We start from the raw sequence: 22857 nt of genomic DNA, 5'->3' as shown, positions 1-22857 counted from the left end.
CAATTATTGGAGGACCAAAAAAAGCCGATACCGATTAATCACCCGATTTTTTTAATTTTTATTTGTAATAATGACAATTACAACAATACTGAATGAACACTTAGGTCAGTACAGCTCACCTCACAGCTGGGCTCTCAGCTTGCTGTACCATCATGACTACACACACAGACACACACACACACACACACACACATACCGTATACCGGGGTATTTCGAAATACCAACAGTATGATTTCCAGTACTGTAAAAAACGAAACAAAAAACTAACCTTAACACACACAAACACATACTCATTCACACACACACACACACACACACACACACACACACACACACACACACACACACACACACACACACACACACACACCACACACCACACACCACACACCACACACCACACACACCACACACCACACACCACACACCACACACACACACACACACACACACACACACACACACACACACACACACACACACACGCAAGATACACACAGGCAGTGCACAGCCACTCATTATGGTGATTTTATGCAGCCAATAACAGATTGATTTGTGAAGCGTTCACTGTGTCCTACGTGCTGTTGTCATGAGTCTTGGTCTCATGCTCTCCTCCTGCCTGGTCACAGCCATCACTGGGATAATGTACATATCACCTCACTTCTCTCCCTTACCTCCCTCCATCACTTTCTCTCTCCTTCCTCTCATCTAACCTTCCCTCCCTCTCTTTCTCCATACCTTCATCCCTCCACCATTCCTTCCTTAGATGGTTTCTTCTGTCCTCTCTTTTATTTTCCATCTTTCCACTCAAACTCTCCCACACACATTCCATTTCTACCAGATGTCCCGTTCCTATGTTTAAATGTTTGAAGCTGTACTAGTCCCAGTCACAGTTTAAGTCTTTCTCTGCCCACAAGAATTCCTGCTGGCTTTCTGCTTTCTACCCAGAGAGATGAAACAGGCTGAGGCTGCTGGGCCAGCCTGCTGGCTTTCTGCTTTCTACCCAGAGAGATGAAACAGGCTGAGGCTGCTGGGCCAGCCTGCTGGCTTTCTGCTTTCTACCCAGAGAGATGAAACAGGCTGAGGCTGCTGGGCCAGCCTGCTGGCTTTCTGCTTTCTACCCAGAGAGATGAAACAGGCTGAGGCTGCTGGGCCAGCCTGCTGGCTTTCTGCTTTCTACCCAGAGAGATGAAACAGGCTGAGGCTGCTTGGCCAGCCTGCTGGCTTTCTGCTTTCTACCCAGAGAGATGAAACAGGCTGAGGCTGCTGGGCCAGCCTGCTGGCTTTCTGCTTTCTACCCAGAGAGATGAAACAGGCTGAGGCTGCTGGGCCAGCCTGCTGGCGTTTGAAGCAGCTGCATATGGGTTCCCTCTGGGGCTGGTGAGGCGGTTGTTGTTGACTCGCGGTTGAACCGTCCACGGTCAGTAATTAGTAGTTTGGAAGGAGGGCGGGCGGTCTGTGTGTGTTAGACTTTTGTGGAGGTCCCAGGCTCTGCGATGGGAGAGGGAGGGATAAAGACAGAGGAAGAGAACTGTATTCCAATAGGTGCCGTCATCCTCAACGGGTCACAAGAAACAACTAGGGAGGTCATACTGTCTCTTAGCTGTACCTGGGCCTTGAGTGGATGAAATATCTTAAGATGGAGATATTTCTAATCAGTGAATATTTCGAGGAAGGAGGAAGGATGAACTTTCAAATAATTCACACAGGGCCTGTGTGGTTTATGTAGGGATATGATTGTGTGAGTCATCAATTCTGTCCTAAACACCACTCCCCCTTTGAATTCCTAAAATCACTCCCATCAGACTCCCTATTTTAGCATTCCTCTGTCTTTTCTCTCACTCCCCTGAAATATTAGACTCTTCACTGTTCTGAACCTGTCTCTCTTCACTAACTCTTACCATAACAACATCACAAGGCAGGGAGGTGGAGGGCCTTCAAAGACTCTTGATTGACAGTTTGTCAATTGGGTCTCTGGTAAAGTGGACCAGTCCATTGAGGGTTTAGAGGGGAATGTGTCATAAAACAGAATTACCCTCTCGACCCCCCCCCCAGTCTAATTTAGAATGACCTGAGAGGATCACCTCTGAGTGGGGATCAAGCACCTGAGTGCTGCCCCAAGGTGGTGTGTGTGTGTGTGTGTGTGTGTGTGTGTGTGTGTGTGTGTGTGTGTGTGTGTGTGTGTGTGTGTGTGTGTGTGTGTGTGTGTGTGTGTGTGCACGCGCTCCCTAGTGTGTGTGTTTCTGTGTTTCAGGGTGTGGCTGAGCACCTACTCTCTGAACATCGCCCAAATGATAGGTCCTATCAACACCCACACCCCACACCCCTCACCAACCCCAACACTCCCCAGCCCCTCACATCAGAGCCCACTGGACAGGCAGTTACCAGACAGACAATAACACAACACAATGCTAGTTGACAATATGCGTCCATTGAGGCTCAGTAATGGTGTGTAAGTGATGAGCAGAGTTCAGCCAGCTGTCTCCTGTTTGGGCCATGCATCGCTGGCTGTGTTTAGGGCCAAATACTGCTTTGGTTTCCTCGCACTCTCTTGGGGCTGGACGTCACGGCATGGCAGTCTGTAATGGTGTGTAATAGTTACCGGACACAACACAGTGCTAACTGACACTAGGCGTATATTGTGGCTCTGTAATGGTGTTTAATAGTTACAGGACACAACACAGTGCTAGCTGACACTAGGCGTCCATTGTGACTCTGTAATGGTGTGTTTAATAGTTACCAGATCCAACACAGTGCTAGCTGACACTAGGCGTCCATTGTGGCTCTGTAAGTGTGTTTAATAGTTACCGGACACAACACAGTGCTAGCTGACACTAGGCGTCCATTGTGGCTCTGTAAGTGTGATTAATAGTTACAGGACACAACACAGTGCTAGCTGACACTAGGCGTCCATTGTGGCTCTGTAAGTGTGTTTAATAGTTACCGGACACAACACAGTGCTAGCTGACACTAGGCGTCCATTGTGGCTCTGTAAGTGTGTTTAATAATTACCAGATCCAACACAGTGCTAGCTGACACATTGTGGCTCTGTAATGGCATGGCCGTTCATTTTCCAATGTTACAAAGCAGGGTGAAAAGCTGAACAGGTGAAAGCTATTGTAGACCATACAAGGTATTACGTCTTATTGGCTTGCCTGTTCAGCTTTTCACACTGCTTTGTAACATTGTAAAATGGACGGCCTTGCCATTACAGTGAACAATCGTGCAATGTTTGTTTTGCTCTGTTGGTATGTTTTGAAGTGAACAGGTAGGCCATCTCATTGGTTGGATGGTTTCTAAGGTGAGAAGCTAATTGGACAGACAGATCTGACATAAACATGACATCAGTCCATGGGGTTTTCTCGTTTGGGTAAAAGTCTGTCTTCCGTCCCATGTCCTCCGTCCTCTCCTCCGTGACCCAGAAACTGTTATGTGGTCAATTCACTAGTAGGCTGAACAGAGGGGTGTCCTCCACCCCTCTGTTCCCCATGGGGGACCAGTACGGAAAAAATAAATAAAAAATGGATGAAATGGATGCATTCACTGCTGTAAGTCGCTCTGGATAAGAGTGTCTACTAAAATGTAAATGTAAAATGTATCTTACCTGATCTTTGGCAGAAGAGTTTTGATGTCTGCAACCCCCCCTCTGAATCAGTTGATGTATTGTCACAGGGGTCGTGAAATGGAGACCAAGACGCAGCATGGATAGTGCTCATCTTCAATCTTTAACCTGTCTGGGAACGTGGGATGCTTGCGTCCCACCGTAGTCAACAGCCAGTGGAATCGCGTCGCGCGAAATACAAATACCTCATAAATGCTATAACTTCAATTTCTCAAACATATGACTATTTTACACCATTTTATAGATACACCTCTCCTGAATCGAACCACGTTGTCCGATTTCAAAAAGGCTTTACAGCAAAAACAAAACATTAGATTATGTTAGGAGAGTACCCTGCCAAAAAAAATCACACTGCCATTTTCAAAGCAACTAGCATGCATCACAAATACCCAAAACACAGGTAAATGCAGCACTAACCTTTGACAATCTTCATCAGATGACACTACTAGGACATCATGTTACACAATACATGCATTTTTTGTTCGATAAAGTTCATATTTATATATAAAAACAGCATTTTACATCGGCGCGTGACGTTCAGAAAATATTTTCCTTCAAATGCTTCCGGTGAATCAGCGCTACAATTTACAAAATTACTATTCGAAAACATTGTTAAAATTTAATATTGTCATTCAAAGAATTATAGATTAACATCTCGTGAATGCAACCGCATTGCCAGATTTAAAAATAACTTTACTGGGAAATCACACTTTGCAATAAACGACGTGGTATGCTCAGAAAAATAGGCTAGGCGATACATGTTAGCGCCATCTTGGAACCATCTAAAATCAAATATACTATTGTAAATATTCCCTTACCTTTGATTATCTTCATCAGAAGGCACTTCCAGGAATCCCAGGTCCACAACAAATGTAGTTTTGTTCGAAAAAGTTAATAATTTATGTCCCAATAGTTCCTTCTTGTTAGCGCGTTCCGAAGGCTACTCATAATGTACTGAAGCGCGCGGGACTTGTCGTCACGAATGTGCAAAAAATATATATTTACGTTCGTTCAAACATGTCAAACGTTGTATAACATAAATCTTTAGGGCCTTTTTCAACCAGAGCTTCAATAATATTCAAGGCGGACGATTGCATTGTCTTACTAAACGTTTCGGAACAAAAGGGTTCCCATGGGCGCCCGCGTCATAGTAGTAATGGCCCTCCCCCTGTGACCAACTTCCCAAGCCTCTCAGTTTCTACCATAGAAGACTCAAACCACTTTGTAAAGACTGTTGACATCTAGTGGAAGCCTTAGGAAGTGCTAAATGATTAATAAGTCCCTGTGTGTTTCAATGGCAAAGGCATGAAAGTGATTCCACACATCAGATTTCCACTTCCTGTTAGGATTTGTCTCAGGGTTTTGACTGCCATATGAGTTCTGTTATACTCACAGACACCATTCAAACAGTTTTAGAAACGTTAGAGTGTTTTCTATCCAAATCTACTAATTATATGCATATTCTAGTTACTGGGCAGGAGTAGTAACCAGATTAAATCGGGTATGCTTTTTATCCGGCCGTGCAAATACTGCCCCCTATCCCCAACAGGTTTTAATGAAGACACTTGACAAAATAACAAAAACGACCAACACAGTCCCGTCAGGTACTTAGACTAGAACGGAAAACAACTACCCACAAACCCCAAAGGAAAACAGGCTGCCTAAGTATGGCTTCCAATCAGAGACAACGAAAGACACCTGCCTCTGATGGAAACCATACCCGGCCAAAACCTGGAAAACAAAACATAGAAATAGAATACTAGAAAAACCCACCTATAAACAGAAAACCCAAAACCACCCAACACAACCACTTGTCACGCCCTGACCGCTCTACTATGGCAAATGACCTCTTACAAGGGTCAGGACGTGACAGTACCCCCCCCCCAAAGGTGCAGACCCCAACTGCACCCAAACAAAAACCCAACAAAAACAACCTCAAACACAAAGGGAGGGAAGGGAGGGTGACAAACGTCTATGGGGGTTCATGCGCTACACCCAGACCTCTCCTCTGCCTCCGATCCTCCAGCAACGGAGGTGGCTCCGGATCAGGGTGTAACCCCCTGGCCTGTGGATCATTATCGGAGGAATCGGACTGTAGATCCTTACCGGAAGCTCTGTGCTGTAGGCCACCGCTGGAGGATCTGGGCTGCAGGCCGCCGCTGGAGGATCTGGGCTGCAGGCCGCCACTGGAGGCTCTGGGCTGCAGACCGCCGCTGCGGGCTCCGTGCCATGGATCATCACTACTGGTTCCGCACCATGGATCATCACTGGAGGCTTTGTGCCATGGATCATCACTGGAGCCTCCGGGCCATGGGTTATCACTGGAGGCTTCGTGCCATGGATCATCCCTACAGGCTCCGGGCCATGGATCATCACTGGAGGCTTCGTGCCATGGATTAACACTACAGGCTCCGGGCCATGGATCATCACTGGAGGCTTCGTGCCATGGATTATCGCTGGAGGCTTTGTGCCATGGATCATCACTGGAGCCTCCGGGCCATGGGTTATCACTGGAGGCTTCGTGCCATGGATCATCCCTACAGGCTCCGGGCCATGGATCATCACTGGAGGCTTCGTGCCATGGATTAACACTACAGGCTCCGGACCATTGATCATCACTGGAGGCTTCCTACGGGGAGCTGGAACCAGTCTCACCAGACTGAGGACCGCGTGCTCAAAGCAGGCACCGGCCGTACTGGGCTATGGTGGCGCACTGGAGGGAGAGTGCGCGGAGCAATAAACGTCATTTATTTTGGGATCCTCCCCTGGAAAGGGCATTTGTTTTGGGATCCGCCTCTGGAAACGTCATTTACCTGATGATGCGCGAGTTGAGATGGACCGTCTCATTTCAAGCAAAACGCCTATCCTTCCATGTTCAAATCAAATCAAATGTATTTATATAGCCCTTCGTACATCAGCTGATATCTCAAAGTGCTGTACAGAAACCCAGCCTAAAACCCCAAACAGCAAGCAATGCATGTGAAAGAAGCACGGTGGCTAGGAAAAACTCCCTAGGAAAAACTCCCTAGAAAGGCAAAAACCTAGGAAGAAACCTAGAGAGGAACCAGGCTATGAGGGGTGGCCAGTCCTCTTTTGGCTGTGCCGGGTGGATATTATAACAGAACATGGTCAAGATGTTAAAATGTTCATAAATGACCAGCATGGTCAAATAATAATAATCATAGTAGTTGTCGAGGGTGCAACAAGCACGTCGGGTGAACAGGTCAGGGTTCCATAGCCGCAGGCAGAACAGTTGAAACTGGAGCAGCAGCACGGCCAGGTGGACTGGGGACAGCAAGGAGTCATCATGCCAGGTAGTCCTGAGGCATGGTCCTAGGGCTCAGGTCCTCCGAGAGAAAGACAGAAAGAGAGAAAGAGAGAATTAGAGAGAGCATATTTAAATTCACACAGGACACCGGATAAGACAAGAGAAATACTCCAGATAAAACAGACTGACCCTAGCCCCCCGACACATAAACTACTGCAGCATAAATACTGGAGGCTGAGACAGGAGGGATCAGAAGACACTGTGGCCCCATCCAATGATACCCCCGGACAGGGCCAAACAGGCAGGATATATCCCCACCCACTTTGCCAAAGCACAGCCCCCACACCACTAGAGGGATGTCAACAACCACCAACTTACCGTCCTAAAACAAGGCTGAGTATAGCCCACCAAGATCTCCGCCATGGCACAACCCAAGGGGGGGCGCCAACCCAGACAGGAAGACCACGTCAGTGACTCAACCCACTCAAGTGACGCACCCCTCCCATAGACGGCATGGAAGAACACCAGTAAGCCAGTGACTCAGCCACTGTAATAGGGTTAGAGGCAGAGAATCCCAGTGGAAAGAGGGGAACCGGCAAGGCAGAGACAGCAAGGGCGGTTCGTTGCTCCAGCCTTTCCGTTCACCTTCACACTCCTGGGCCAGACTATACTTAATCATAGGACCTACTGAAGAGATAAGTCTTCAGTAAAGACTTAAAGGTTGAGACTGAGTCTGCGTCTCTCACATGGGTAGGCAGACCATTCCATAAAAATGGAGCTCTATAGGAGAAAGCCCTACCTCCAGCCGTTTGCTTAGAAATTCTAGGGACAATTAGGAGGCCTGCGTCGAAAAGATAGGTAGGAGCAAGCCCATGTAATGCTTTGTAGGTTAGCAGTAAAAACCTTGAAATCAGCCCTTGCCTTAACAGGAAGCCAGTGTAGGGAGGCTAGCACTGGAGTAATATGATCAAATTTTTGGGTTCTAGTCAGGATTCTAGCAGCCGTATTTAGCACTTTTGCAATGTTACTTAGATGGAAAAAAGCTGTCCTTGAAACAGTCTTGATATGTTCTTCAAAAGAGAGATCAGGGTCCAGAGTAACGCCGAGGTCCTTCACAGTTTTATTTGAGACGACTGTACAACCATCCAGATTAATTGTCAGATTCAACAGAAGATCTCTTTGTTTCTTGGGACCTAGAACAAGCATCTCTGTTTTGTCCGAGTTTAAAAGTAGAAAGTTTGCAGCCATCCACTTCTTTATGTCTGAAACACAGGCTTCTAGCGAGGGCAATTTTGGGGCTTCACCATGTTTCATTGAAATGTACAGCTGTGTGTCGTCCGCATAGCAGTGAAATTTAACATTATGTTTTCGAATGACATCCCCAAGAGGTAAAATATATAGTGAAAACAATAGTGGTCCTAAAACGGAACCTTGAGGAACACCGAAATATACAATTGATTTGTCAGAGGACAAACCATTCACAGAGACAAACTGATATCTTTCCGACAGATAAGATCTAAACCAGGCCAGAACTTGTCCATGTAGACCAATTTGGGTTTCCAATCTCTCCAAAAGAATGTGGTGATCGATGGTATCAAAAGCGGCACTAAGATCTAGGAGCACGAGGACAGATGCAGAGCCTCGGTCTGACGTCATTAAAAGGTCATTTACCACCTTCATAAGTGCAGTCTCAGTGCTATGATGGGGTCTAAAACCAGACTGAAGCGTTTCGTATACATTGTTTGTCTTCAGGAAGGCAGTGAGTTGCTGTGCAACAGCTTTTTCTAAAATTTTTGAGAGGAATGGAAGATTCGATATAGGCCGATAGTTTTTTATAATTTCTGGGTCAAGATTCGGCTTTTTCAAGAGAGGCTTTATTACTGCCACTTTTAGTGAGCTTGGTACACATCCGGTGGATAGAGAGCCGTTTATTATGTTCAACATAGGAGGGCCAAGCACAGGAAGCAGCTCTTTCAGTAGTTTAGTTGGAATAGGGTCCAGTATGCAGCTTGAGGGTTTGGAGGCCATGATTATTTTCATCATTGTGTCAAGAGATATAGTACTAAAACACTTTAGTATCTCCCTTGATCCTAGGTCCTGGCAGAGTTGTGCAGACTCAGGACAATGGAGCTTTGGAGGAATACCCAGATTTAAAGAGGAGTCCGTAATTTGCTTTCTAATGATCATGATCTTTTCCTCAAAGAAGTTCATAAATTTATTACTGCTGAAGTGAAAGCCATCCTCCATTTGCTAATGATGCTTTTTAGTTAGCTTTGCGACAATATCAAAAAGAAATTTCGGATTGTTCTTATTTTCCTCAATTAAGTTGGAAAAATAGGATGATCGAGCAGCAGTGAGGGCTCTTCGATACTGCACGGTACTGTCTTTCCAAGCTAGTCGGAAGACTTCCAGTTTGGTGTGGCGCCATTTCCGTTCCAATTTTCTGGAAGCTTGCTTCAGAGCTCGTGTATTTTCTGTATACCAGGGAGCTAGTTTCTTATGACAGATGTTTTTAATTTTTAGGGGTGCAACTGCATCTAGGGTATTGCGCAAGGTTATATTGAGTTCCTCGGTTAGGTGGTTAACTGATTTTTGTCCTCTGACGTCCTTGGGTAGGCAGAGGGAGTCTGGAAGGGCATCAAGGAATCTTTGGGTTGTCTGAGAATTTATAGCACGACTTTTAATGCTCCTTGGTTGGGGTCTGAGCAGATTATTTGTTGCAATTGCAAACGCAATAAAATGGTGGTCCGATAATCCAGGATTATGAGGAAAAACATTAAGATCCACAACATTTATTCCATGGGACAAAACTAGGTCCAGAGTATGACTGTGGCAGTGAGTAGGTCCAGAGACATGTTGGACAAAACCCACTGATTCGATGATGGCTCCGAAATCCTTTTGGAGTGGGCCTGTGGACTTTTCCATGTGAACGTTAAAGTCACCAAAAATTTGAATATTATCTGCTATGACTACAAGATCCGATAGGAATTCAGGGAACTCAGTGAGAAACACTGCATATGGCCCAGGAGGCCTGTAAACAGTAGCTATAAAAAGTGAGTGAGTAGGCTGCATAGATTTCATGACTAGAAGCTCAAAAGACGAAAACGTCATAGTTTTTTTTTTTGTAAATTGAAATTTGCTATCGTAAATGTTAGCAACACCTCCGCCTTTGCGGGATGCGCGGGGGATATGGTCACTAGTGTAACCAGGGGGTGAGGCCTCATTTAACACAGTAAATTCATCAGGCTTAAGCCATGTTTCAGTCAGGCCAATCACATCAAGATTATGATCAGTGATTCGTTCATTGACTATAACTGCCTTGGAAGTGAGGGATCTAACATTAAGTAACCCAATTTTGAGATGTGAGGTATCACAATCTCTTTCAATAATGGCAGGAATGGAGGAGGTCTTTATACTAGTGAGATTGCTAAAGCGAACACCGCCATTTTTTATTTTGCCCAACCTAGATCGAGGCACAGACACGGTCTCAATGGGGAAAGCTGAGCTGACTACGCTGACTGTGCTAGTGGCAGACTCCACTAAGCTGGCAGGCTGGCTAACAGCCTGCTGCCTGGCCTGCACCCTATTTCATTGTGGAGCTAGAGGAGTTAGAGCCCTGTCTATGTTCGTAGATAAGATGAGAGCACCCCTCCAGCTAGGATGGAGTCCGTCACTCCTCAACAGGCCAGGCTTGGTCCTGTTTGTGGGTGAGTCCCAGAAAGAGGGCCAATTATCTACAAATTCTATCTTTTGGGAGGGGCAGAACACAGTTTTCAACCAGCGATTGAGTTGTGAGACTCTGCTGTAGAGCTCATCACTCCCCCTAACTGGGAGGGGGCCAGAGACAATTAATCGATGCCGACACATCTTTCTAGCTGATTTACACGCTGACGCTATGTTACGCTTGGTGACCTCTGACTGTTCACTCTCCTCCATTACCTTTCACCTTTTTCAAAAGGATGCGAGAGAGGACGGAGGAGAGGACGGAGGAGAGGACGGAGGAGAGGACAGAGGAGAGGATAGAGGAGAGGACAGAGGAGAGGATAGAGGAGAGGACAGAGGAGAGGACAGAGGAGAGGATAGAGGAGAGGACAGAGGAGAGGATAGAGGAGAGGACAGAGGAGAGGACAGAGGAGAGGACAGAGGAGAGGACAGAGGAGAGGATAGAGGAGAGGACAGAGGAGAGGACAGAGGAGAGGACAGAGGAGAGGATAGAGGAGAGGACGGAGGAGAGGACGGAGGAGAGGACGGAGGAGAGGACGGAGGAGAGGACAGAGGAGAGGACAGAGGAGAGGACAGAGGAGAGGATAGAGGAGAGGACAGAGGAGAGGATGGAGGAGAGGACGGAGGAGAGGACGGAGGAGAGGACGGAGGAGAGGACGGAGGAGAGGACGGAGGAGAGGACGGAGGAGAGGACGGAGGAGAGGACGGAGGAGAGGACAGAGGAGAGGACAGAGGAGAGGACGGAGGAGAGGATGGAGGAGAGGACGGAGGAGAGGACGGAGGAGAGGACGGAGGAGAGGACAGAGGAGAGGACAGAGGAGAGGATAGAGGAGAGGACAGAGGAGAGGACGGAGGAGAGGACGGAGGAGAGGACAGAGGAGAGGACGGAGGAGAGGACGGAGGAGAGGACAGAGGAGAGGACAGAGGAGAGGATAGAGGAGAGGACAGAGGAGAGGACGGAGGAGAGGACAGAGGAGAGGATAGAGGAGAGGATAGAGGAGAGCAAATCTAATTGATAAAAGGCCTTCAGGTTCCTCAACATCATGTTAGCCCTAAAGCATCAGAATTAATAACACATTATAAAAAATAACACCACAGTCTGATTGGCAGCCTTTTAAATATACATAGAAATGATGTATTCAACCAGAATCTCTAATCATCAGAAAATCTCTGAACATCAATGAGGACCGTTGTGTGATGTATGAATGTCCACCTTTTGTTGATGTATTTCACTGTGTCTGTGTGTCTTGTGTGTGTCTGTGTGTGAGCCTGTGTTTGTGCACGTGCGTGTGTGTGTGTGTGTGTGTGTGTGTGTGTGTGTGTGTGTGTGTGTGTGTGTGTGTGTGTGTGTGTGTGTGTGTGTAGTGGCAGTCCTGTACCCGTGTCCTCTATCTCCTCTACTCTTCTCCTCCCCCTCTCCTGTCCTTTCTCTCTCGCTGTCTCTCTCTCTTTTTCTCTCTCTCTGGCAGGCAGCCGGTGATAATGACGCAGAGAGAAAAAAAGAAGGGAGAGAGGAAGAAGGGATAGAGAATGGAGGGAGAGAGAGAGCAGATGCTGTATGGAACAGATGAGGCCTAGACCTAGATGGTAGAATATAGCCTAACTAGCCTAACTGATGAAAAACAGAAGAGCAGGTATGTAGAGAGAGATGGAATGAGGGGAAAGAGGGCAAAATGAAGAGGTATGGTTTCACTCACACAGCGCTCTGTTGATGTGACGTCATCAACACCCTGCGTCACTGAGTGTCATTGGACTCTGTGTGTGTCTGGGGCACAGGGCTAGTCAAGTAACAGAGTCACACACACAATGGGCATGTTTCAAACCAGACTCGACTCTCTGGCCTCTAGGGAAAGACGTGTGAGAGGGTCAGAGAGACGAGACACTGCATGGTACAGTATAGAACTTGTTTTTGTTTGGCACAGAATGGATGGATTTGTTTGTATGGGAATACATCACTGCTGCATAGACAGTGGCTAGTGTTGTTGTGATGAATGACGTTGTATGTATGTATGTGTGTGCTGCTGGCTTCCTGCTTCAGCCCTCAGCCAGAGGGTCGGGATGCTACTGCGCTCTGTTGTCATGGTGATGCGGGAAATGAGAAAACCGGGATTATGTGAATTTGTGCGCAGGCAGAAACGAAGAGAGAGAGAGAGTGAGAGAGAGAGAGGGAGGAGAGGAGGAGAGCGAGAGAGTGAGTGAGTGAGAGAGAGAGTGAGGAGAGCAGAAGTGGAGAGAAACAGGAGTACAGGAGGACCGATGCTGAGGGAAGCTTCTTGCTGTGTTTTCATCAGGGTTATTATCAGTGGTTCTTGAACAAGACGTCTGCTGCTGCTGCTTCTGGGATACTGCGACCACACACACACACACACACACACACACACACACACACACACACACACACACACACACACACACACACACACACACACACACACACTCTCTCTCTCTTACACATCCACGCTTTCTCTCGCTCTCTCTCGCTCACACACACACACATACACACACTCTGTTTGCCTTGTCAGCATGGCCATGGACCGTGATGTCAACAGTGATGGTGGCGTGTGTGTGATGGTACAGTAGCTTTAGGACTGTGTTGACACACACATGACGAGCAGCACTTCCCAGGGGCCCAGCTGAGGGACACTACACAGGCCTGGCCAGGGGCCCTCCACGGCATGGTAAATACTCTGGGTTTACGTTTTAACCCCTACCACCGCCGACTATCTCTGCTATATGGATAACACTGTAGCAAGGAAAGAATACTGAATAGTTTGACTACAGCGAGTGACTTTGTGTTTATGAGTTGAGTTGCTTTGAGAAGAGAGGTCTGTGTATTAGTGTCTGTATGACGTGAAGGCTAAAGGGGATGGATTCTGATTTGGGGAGATTTAGCTAATAAGCTAGTTCTTTGTGTACATGTTCTTCACTGTATGCATTGGTATTTGATGGAGATGTCTGTGTGGATAGAGATGACAGGACTGGCGTTTTGTAGCGGTGTGTGAGGCTAGAAGGCATGACTAATTGTTAGAGATATCTTGATACTGAATTGATTATACTGCTGCCGCTTGTGTGTGTGTGCTGCTGAAGTTGTTCCCTCGCTCTCTGTCCCCCGCTGGCTTTGTTCCCTAAGGGAGGGACTCTGCCTAATACAGTCAGGGTGTGTGTGTGTGTGTGTGGGGGGGGGGGGGTTCTAGTGTGTGCATGCTCAAGGTTGTATTTGTATACAGCGGCTATACACATTAGAGGTCGACCGATTATGATTTTTCACCGCCGATACCGATTATTGGAGGACCAAAAAATGCCCATACCGATTAATCGGACGATTTTTATATGTATATATTTGTAATAATGACAATTACAACAATACTGAATGAACACTTTTATTTCAACTTAATATAATATATCAATAAAATCAATTTAGTCTCAAATAAATAATGAAACAAGTTCAATTTGGTTTAAATAATGCAAAAAACAAAGTGTTGGAGAAGAAAGTAAAAGGGCAATATGTGCCATGTAAGAAAGCTAACGTTTAATTTCCTTGCTCAGAACATGAGAACATATGAAAGCTGGTGGTTCCTTTGTCACGTCCTAACCAGTAAAAGGGGTTATTTGTCATTGTAGTTTGGTCAGGGCGTGGCAGGGAGTGTTTGTTTTGTGTGTTTCGGTGTTTTTGGTTTAGGTTCTATGTTTTCTATTTCTATGTTTAAATCTAGTTTTCTTTTTCTATGTTGGGGTTTTGGTAGGACCTCCAATTAGAGACAGCTGGTTGTCGTTGCCTCTAATTGGAGGCCATATTTAGTTGGGGTTTGTTTCACTTGTGTTTTGTGGGTGGTTGTTTTCCTGTATAGCCTGTGTTGTCTTACGGAACTGTTTCGTCGTTTGTTTATTTAGTTTAAGTGTTTTCTTTAAATAAATTAAGAAGATGAGCACTTTACCCGATGCGCCTTGGTCCAATCCTTACGACACCTATGACATCCTTTTAACATGAGTCTTCAATATTCCCAGGTAAGACGTTTTAGGTTGTAGTTATTATAGGAATTATAGGACTATTTCTCTATACCATTTGTGTTTCATATACCTTTGACTATTGGATGTCCTTATAGGCACTTTAGTATTGCCAGCCTAATCTCGGGAGTTGATAGGCTTGAAGTCATAAACAACGCAATGATTGAAGCACAGCGAAGAGCTGCTGGCAAACGCAGGAAAGTGCTGTTTGAATGAATGCTTATGAGCCTGCTGCTGCCTTCCGCCGCTCAGTCAGACTGCTCTATCAAATCATAGACTTAATTATAATATAATAACACACAGAAATACGAGCCTTAGGTCATTAAAAACGTTTATTCTTTCAGTGAAATACGGAACCGTTCCGTATTTTATCTAACGGGTGGCATCCCTAAGTTTAAATATTGCTGTTACATTGCACAACCTTCAACGTTATGTCATAATTATGTACAGTTCTGGCAAATTAATTACGATCTTTGTTAGGAAGAAATGGTCTTCACACAGTTCGCAACGAGCCAGGCGGCCCAAACTGCTGCATATACCCTGACTCTGCTTGCACAGAACGCAAGAGAAGTGACCCAATTTCCCTAGTTAAAAGAAATTCCTGTTAGCAGGCAATATTAACTAAATATGCAGGTTTAAAAATATATACATGTGTATTGATTTTAAGAAAGGCATTGATGTTTATGGTTAGGTACATTGGTGCAACGACAGTGCTTTTTTCATAAATGTGCTTGTTAAATCATCACCCGTTTGTCGAAGTAGGCTGTGATTCGATGAGAAATTAACAGGCACCGCATCGATTATATGCAACGCAGGACACGCTAGATTAACTAGTAATATCATCAACCATGTGTAGTTAACTAGTGATTATGTTAAGATTGATTGTTTTTTATAAGATCAGTTTAATGCTAGCTAGCAACTTACCTTGGCTTCTTGCTGCACTCGCATAACAGGTAGTCAGCCTGCCACGCAGTCTCCTCGGGGAGTGCAATGTAATCGGCCATAATCGGTGTCCAAAAATGCCGATTACCGATTGTTATGAAAACTAAAAATCGCCATAATTAATCGGCCATTCCAATTAATCGGTTGACCTCTAATACACATCATATCATCTTTAAAGTGTAGTAGATGTTAGATGCTCTGAAACAATGGAGAGAGACAGACAGAGAGAATAGTGGGGTCTGAATAGAAATCACAACCTTATAGACAGATGCTTATTGGCTGCCATTACAGTACATGATTTCTCCTTAACATGGGTCATTTATCATGCCCTAATGATGAATGGAAACCAAGGAAATATTGTTATGTATAGAACAGGAAGATAAATTGCCATGATCAGCTCAAATGTTTTAGGTGCCGGCTTCAAAAGGCTGGAAGAAATATACTGGAAGAAAGTACAAAAAACACACTCACAGAACACACACAGCTCATCAAATGCTCTAATGTGGTGCTGTAAATAGTTTGTTTATGCTAGTCATGTCTTCTGTCAGTACACCTGTGCATTTACTCCTTTCACAATGACAAAGGGGACGGAACACAAACAAAGGGGCCACAATTACACCCAGAACCCCCTGAATCACAGCTGCAGAGCTCTAGTGTGCTGCTGAAATGCCTGTCCTTGAGATATGTCTCATGAAATCTGCCGTTAGGGAAGGTGTCTGGAGTGGACTGTGATGAGGCTGCATTTTCCATCACCTCGCTGTGTGTGTGTGTGTGTGTGTGATTTCTCTGCTCCTGGAGAGCAGCAGACGGCCCCTTCATGTCCCAGAAATCTATCTGGTGGTACAGTGGAGACAAGAGAGGACAACTGACTAGTAAACAGATGTGTCCTGGTGATACAGTGAAGACAAGAGGGGACAACCGACTAGTAAACAGATGTGTCCTGGTGATACAGTGAAGACAAGAGGGGACAACTGACTAGTAAACAGATGTGTCCTGGTGGTACAGTGAAGAGAGGACAACTGACTAGTAAACAGATGTGTCCTGGTGATACAGTGAAGACAAGAGAGGACAACTGACTAGTAAACAGATGTGTCCTGGTGATACAGTGAAGAAGAGGACAACTGACTAGTAAACAGATGTGTCCTGGTGGTACAGTGAAGACAGAGAGGACAACTGACTAGTAAACAGATGTGTCCTGGTGGTACAGTGAAGACAGAGAGGACAACTGACTAGTAAACAGTTGTGTCCTGGTGATACAGTGAAGACAAGGAGGACAACTGACTAGTAAACAGTTGTGTCCTGGTGATACAGTGAAGAGAGGACAACTGACTAGTAAACAGATGTGTCCTGGTGGTACAGTGAAGAGAGGACAACTGACTAGTAAACAGATGTGTCCTGGTGGTACAGTGAAGAGAGGACAACTGACTAGTAAACAGTTGTGTCCTGGTGATACAGTGAAGACAGAGAGGACAACTGACTAGTAAACAGATGTGTCCTGGTGATACAGTGAAGAGAGGACAACTGACTAGTAAACAGTTGTGTCCTGGTGGTACAGTGAAGAGAGGACAACTGACTAGTAAACAGATGTGTCCTGGTGATACAGTGAAGAGAGGACAACTGACTAGTAAACAGATGTGTCCTGGTGGTACAGTGAAGACAAGAGAGGACAACTGACTAGTAAACAGATGTGTCCTGGTGATACAGTGAAGACAAGAGGGGACAACTGACTAGTAAACAGATGTGTCCTGATGATACAGTGAAGAAAGAGGGGACAACTGACTAGTAAACAGATGTGTCCTGGTGATACAGTGAAGACAGAGGACAACTGACTAGTAAACAGATGTGTCCTGGTGATACAGTGAAGACAAGAGAGGACAACTGACTAGTAAACAGATGTGTCCTGGTGGTACAGTGAAGACAAGAGGGGACAACTGACTAGTAAACAGATGTGTCCTGGTGATACAGTGAAGACAAGAGAGGACAACTGACTAGTAAACAGATGTGTCCTGGTGATACAGTGAAGAGAGGACAACCGACTAGTAAACAGATGTGTCCTGGTGGTACAGTGAAGAGAGGACAACTGACTAGTAAACAGATGTGTCCTGGTGGTACAGTGAAGACAAGAGGGGACAACTGACTAGTAAACAGTTGTGTCCTGGTGGTACAGTGAAGACAAGAGAGGACAACTGACTAGTAAACAGATGTGTCCTGGTGATACAGTGAAGACACGGAGGACAACTGACTAGTAAACAGATGTGTCCTGGTGGTACAGTGAAGACAGAGGGGACAACTGACTAGTAAACAGATGTGTCCTGGTGATACAGTGAAGAGAGGACAACTGACTAGTAAACAGATGTGTCCTGGTGATACAGTGAAGAGAGGGGACAACTGACTAGTAAACAGATGTGTCCTGATGATACAGTGAAGAGAGGACAACTGACTAGTAAACAGATGTGTCCTGGTGATACAGTGAAGACAAGAGGGGACAACTGACTAGTAAACAGATGTGTCCTGGTGGTACAGTGGAGACAAGAGAGGACAACTGACTAGTAAACAGATGTGTCCTGGTGATACAGTGAAGAGAGGACAACTGACTAGTAAACAGATGTGTCCTGGTGATACAGTGAAGAGAGGACAACTGACTAGTAAACAGATGTGTCCTGGTGATACAGTGAAGACAAGCGAGGACAACTGACTAGTAAACAGATGTGTCCTGGTGATACAGTGAAGACAAGAGGGGACAACTGACTAGTAAACAGTTGTGTCCTGGTGGTACAGTGAAGACAAGAGGGGACAACTGACTAGTAAAGAGATGTGTCCTGGTGATACAGTGAAGAGAGGACAACTGACTAGTAAACAGTTGTGTCCTGGTGATACAGTGAAGACAAGAGGGGACAACTGACTAGTAAACAGATGTGTCCGGTTGATACAGTGAATACAAGAGGGGACAACCGACTAGTAAACAGATGTGTCCTGGTGATACAGTGAAGACAAGAGAGGACAACTGACTAGTAAACAGATGTGTCCTGGTGATACAGTGAAGAGAGGACAACTGACTAGTAAACAGATGTGTCCTGGTGATACAGTGAAGAGAGGACAACCGACTAGTAAACAGATGTGTCCTGGTGATACAGTGAAGAGAGGACAACTGACTAGTAAACAGATGTGTCCTGGTGATACAGTGAAGAGAGGACAACTGACTAGTAAACAGTTGTGTCCTGGTGATACAGTGAAGAGGGGACAACCGACTAGTAAACAGATGTGTCCTGGTGATACAGTGAAGACAAGAGAGGACAACTGACTAGTAAACAGATGTGTCCTGGTGGTACAGTGAAGAGAGGACAACTGACTAGTAAACAGTTGTGTCCTGGTGATACAGTGAAGACAGGAGGACAACTGACTAGTAAACAGATGTGTCCTGGTGATACAGTGAAGAGAGGACAACTGACTAGTAAACAGATGTGTCCTGGTGGTACAGTGAAGAGAGGACAACTGACTAGTAAACAGATGTGTCCTGGTGATACAGTGAAGAGAGGACAACTGACTAGTAAACAGTTGTGTCCTGGTGATACAGTGAAGTGAGGACAACTGACTAGTAAACAGATGTGTCCTGGTGATACAGTGAAGAAGAGGACAACTGACTAGTAAACAGTTGTGTCCTGGTGATACAGTGAAGAGAGGACAACTGACTAGTAAACAGATGTGTCCTGGTGGTACAGTGAAGACAAGAGAGGACAACTGACTAGTAAACAGATGTGTCCTGGTGATACAGTGAAGAGAGGACAACTGACTAGTAAACAGTTGTGTCCTGGTGATACAGTGAAGAGAGGACAACTGACTAGTAAACAGATGTGTCCTGGTGATACAGTGAAGAGAGGACAACTGACTAGTAAACAGTTGTGTCCTGGTGATACAGTGAAGAGAGGACAACTGACTAGTAAACAGATGTGTCCTGGTGATACAGTGAAGAGAGGACAACTGACTAGTAAACAGTTGTGTCCTGGTGATACAGTGAAGACAAGAGAGGACAACTGACTAGTAAACAGATGTGTCCTGGTGATACAGTGAAGAGAGGACAACTGACTAGTAAACAGATGTGTCCTGGTGATACAGTGAAGAGAGGACAACTGACTAGTAAACAGATGTGTCCTGGTGATACAGTGAAGAGAGGACAACTGACTAGTAAACAGTTGTGTCCTGGTGGTACAGTGAAGACAAGAGGGGACAACCGACTAGTAAACAGATGTGTCCTGGTGATACAGTGAAGACAAGAGAGGACAACTGACTAGTAAACAGATGTGTCCTGATGATACAGTGAAGACAAGAGAGGACAACTGACTAGTAAACAGATGTGTCCTGGTGGTACAGTGAAGAGAGGACAACTGACTAGTAAACAGATGTGTCCTGGTGATACAGTGAAGACAAGAGAGGACAACTGACTAGTAAACAGATGTGTCCTGGTGGTACAGTGAAGAGAGGACAACTGACTAGTAAACAGATGTGTCCTGGTGGTACAGTGAAGAGAGGACAACTGACTAGTAAACAGTTGTGTCCTGGTGGTACAGTGAAGAGAGGACAACTGACTAGTAAACAGATGTGTCCTGGTGGTACAGTGAAGACAAGAGGGGACAACTGACTAGTAAACAGTTGTGTCCTGGTGATACAGTGAAGACAAGGAGGACAACTGACTAGTAAACAGATGTGTCCTGGTGATACAGTGAAGACGAGGGGACAACTGACTAGTAAACAGATGTGTCCTGGTGATACAGTGAAGACAAGAGAGGACAACTGACTAGTAAACAGATGTGTCCTGGTGGTACAGTGAAGAGAGGACAACTGACTAGTAAACAGATGTGTCCTGGTGATACAGTGAAGAGAGGACAACTGACTAGTAAACAGATGTGTCCTGGTGGTACAGTGAAGACAAGAGAGGACAACTGACTAGTAAACAGATGTGTCCTGGTGGTACAGTGAAGAGGGGACAACTGACTAGTAAACAGATGTGTCCTGGTGATACAGTGAAGAGAGGACAACTGACTAGTAAACAGTTGTGTCCTGGTGATACAGTGAAGAGAGGACAACTGACTAGTAAACAGATGTGTCCTGGTGGTACAGTGAAGAGGGGACAACTGACTAGTAAACAGATGTGTCCTGGTGGTACAGTGAAGAGAGGACAACTGACTAGTAAACAGTTGTGTCCTGGTGGTACAGTGAAGACAAGAGAGGACAACTGACTAGTAAACAGTTGTGTCCTGGTGATACAGTGAAGAGGGGACAACTGACTAGTAAACAGATGTGTCCTGGTGATACAGTGAAGACAAGAGAGGACAACTGACTAGTAAACAGATGTGTCCTGGTGGTACAGTGAAGAGAGGACAACTGACTAGTAAACAGATGTGTCCTGGTGGTACAGTGAAGACAAGAGAGGACAACTGACTAGTAAACAGATGTGTCCTGGTGATACAGTGAAGAGAGGACAACTGACTAGTAAACAGATGTGTCCTGGTGATACAGTGAAGACAAGAGAGGACAACTGACTAGTAAACAGATGTGTCCTGGTGGTACAGTGAAGACAAGAGGGGACAACTGACTAGTAAACAGATGTGTCCTGGTGATACAGTGAAGAGAGGACAACTGACTAGTAAACAGATGTGTCCTGGTGATACAGTGAAGAAAGAGGACAACTGACTAGTAAACAGATGTGTCCTGGTGATACAGTGAAGACAGGACAACTGACTAGTAAACAGATGTGTCCTGGTGATACAGTGAAGAGAGGACAACTGACTAGTAAACAGATGTGTCCTGGTGGTACAGTGAAGACAAGAGAGGACAACTGACTAGTAAACAGATGTGTCCTGGTGATACAGTGAAGAGAGGACAACTGACTAGTAAACAGATGTGTCCTGGTGATACAGTGAAGACAAGCGAGGACAACTGACTAGTAAACAGATGTGTCCTGGTGGTACAGTGAAGACAAGAGGGGACAACTGACTAGTAAAGAGATGTGTCCTGGTGATACAGTGAAGAGAGGACAACTGACTAATAAACAGTTGTGTCCTGGTGATACAGTGAAGACAAGAGGGGACAACTGACTAGTAAACAGATGTGTCCTGTTGATACAGTGAATACAGAGAGGACAACTGACTAGTAAACAGATGTGTCCTGGTGATACAGTGAAGACAAGAGAGGACAACTGACTAGTAAACAGATGTGTCCTGGTGATACAGTGAAGAAGGAGGACAACTGACTAGTAAACAGATGTGTCCTGGTGATACAGTGAAGAGGGGACAACCGACTAGTAAACAGATGTGTCCTGGTGATACAGTGGAGACAAGAGAGGACAACTGACTAGTAAACAGATGTGTCCTGGTGGTACAGTGAAGAGAGGACAACTGACTAGTAAACAGATGTGTCCTGGTGGTACAGTGAAGACGAGAGGACAACTGACTAGTAAACAGATGTGTCCTGGTGATACAGTGAAGAGGGGACAACCGACTAGTAAACAGATGTGTCCTGGTGATACAGTGGAGACAAGAGAGGACAACTGACTAGTAAACAGATGTGTCCTGGTGGTACAGTGAAGACACGGAGGACAACTGACTAGTAAACAGATGTGTCCTGGTGATACAGTGAAGAGAGGACAACTGACTAGTAAACAGATGTGTCCTGGTGATACAGTGAAGACAAGAGAGGACAACTGACTAGTAAACAGATGTGTCCTGGTGATACAGTGAAGACAAGAGAGGACAACTGACTAGTAAACAGATGTGTCCTGGTGATACAGTGAAGAGAGGACAACTGACTAGTAAACAGTTGTGTCCTGGTGATACAGTGAAGAGAGGACAACTGACTAGTAAACAGATGTGTCCTGGTGGTACAGTGAAGACAAGAGAGGACAACTGACTAGTAAACAGATGTGTCCTGGTGATACAGTGAAGACAAGAGAGGACAACTGACTAGTAAACAGATGTGTCCTGGTGATACAGTGAAGAGAGGACAACTGACTAGTAAACAGATGTGTCCTGGTGATACAGTGAAGAGAGGACAACTGACTAGTAAACAGATGTGTCCTGGTGATACAGTGAAGAGAGGACAACTGACTAGTAAACAGATGTGTCCTGGTGATACAGTGAAGAGAGGACAACTGACTAGTAAACAGATGTGTCCTGGTGATACAGTGAAGACAAGAGGGGACAACTGACTAGTAAACAGATGTGTCCTGGTGGTACAGTGGAGACAAGAGAGGACAACTGACTAGTAAACAGATGTGTCCTGGTGATACAGTGAAGAGAGGACA

The 22857-nt window shown here is 45.5% G+C and overlaps 1 protein-coding gene across 2 annotated transcripts in view; it reads left to right on the top strand.

Annotated features, from left to right (window-relative positions):
• Positions 1-22857, top strand: part of LOC106606482 (cAMP-dependent protein kinase type I-beta regulatory subunit) — a 248907-nt gene that overhangs the window by 20979 nt on the left and 205071 nt on the right. Inside the window, exon 1 of one of the 2 annotated variants that reach the window (XM_045715632.1) lies at positions 13040-13291. The exons of the other annotated variant lie outside the window; for it this stretch is intronic. Coding sequence (XP_045571588.1) covers positions 13289-13291 — 3 coding nt within the window. The 5' untranslated portion in view covers positions 13040-13288. Of the gene's footprint in view, positions 1-13039; positions 13292-22857 lie in introns of those variants that run through there. 2 annotated transcript variants of the gene reach the window in all.

Source organism: Salmo salar, chromosome ssa03 (assembly GCF_905237065.1).
Source record: "Salmo salar chromosome ssa03, Ssal_v3.1, whole genome shotgun sequence".
Taxonomy (NCBI): Eukaryota; Metazoa; Chordata; class Actinopteri; order Salmoniformes; family Salmonidae; genus Salmo; species Salmo salar.
Note: the sequence above shows the minus strand (reverse complement) of the source record. Positions and strands in the feature narration are given on the sequence as shown.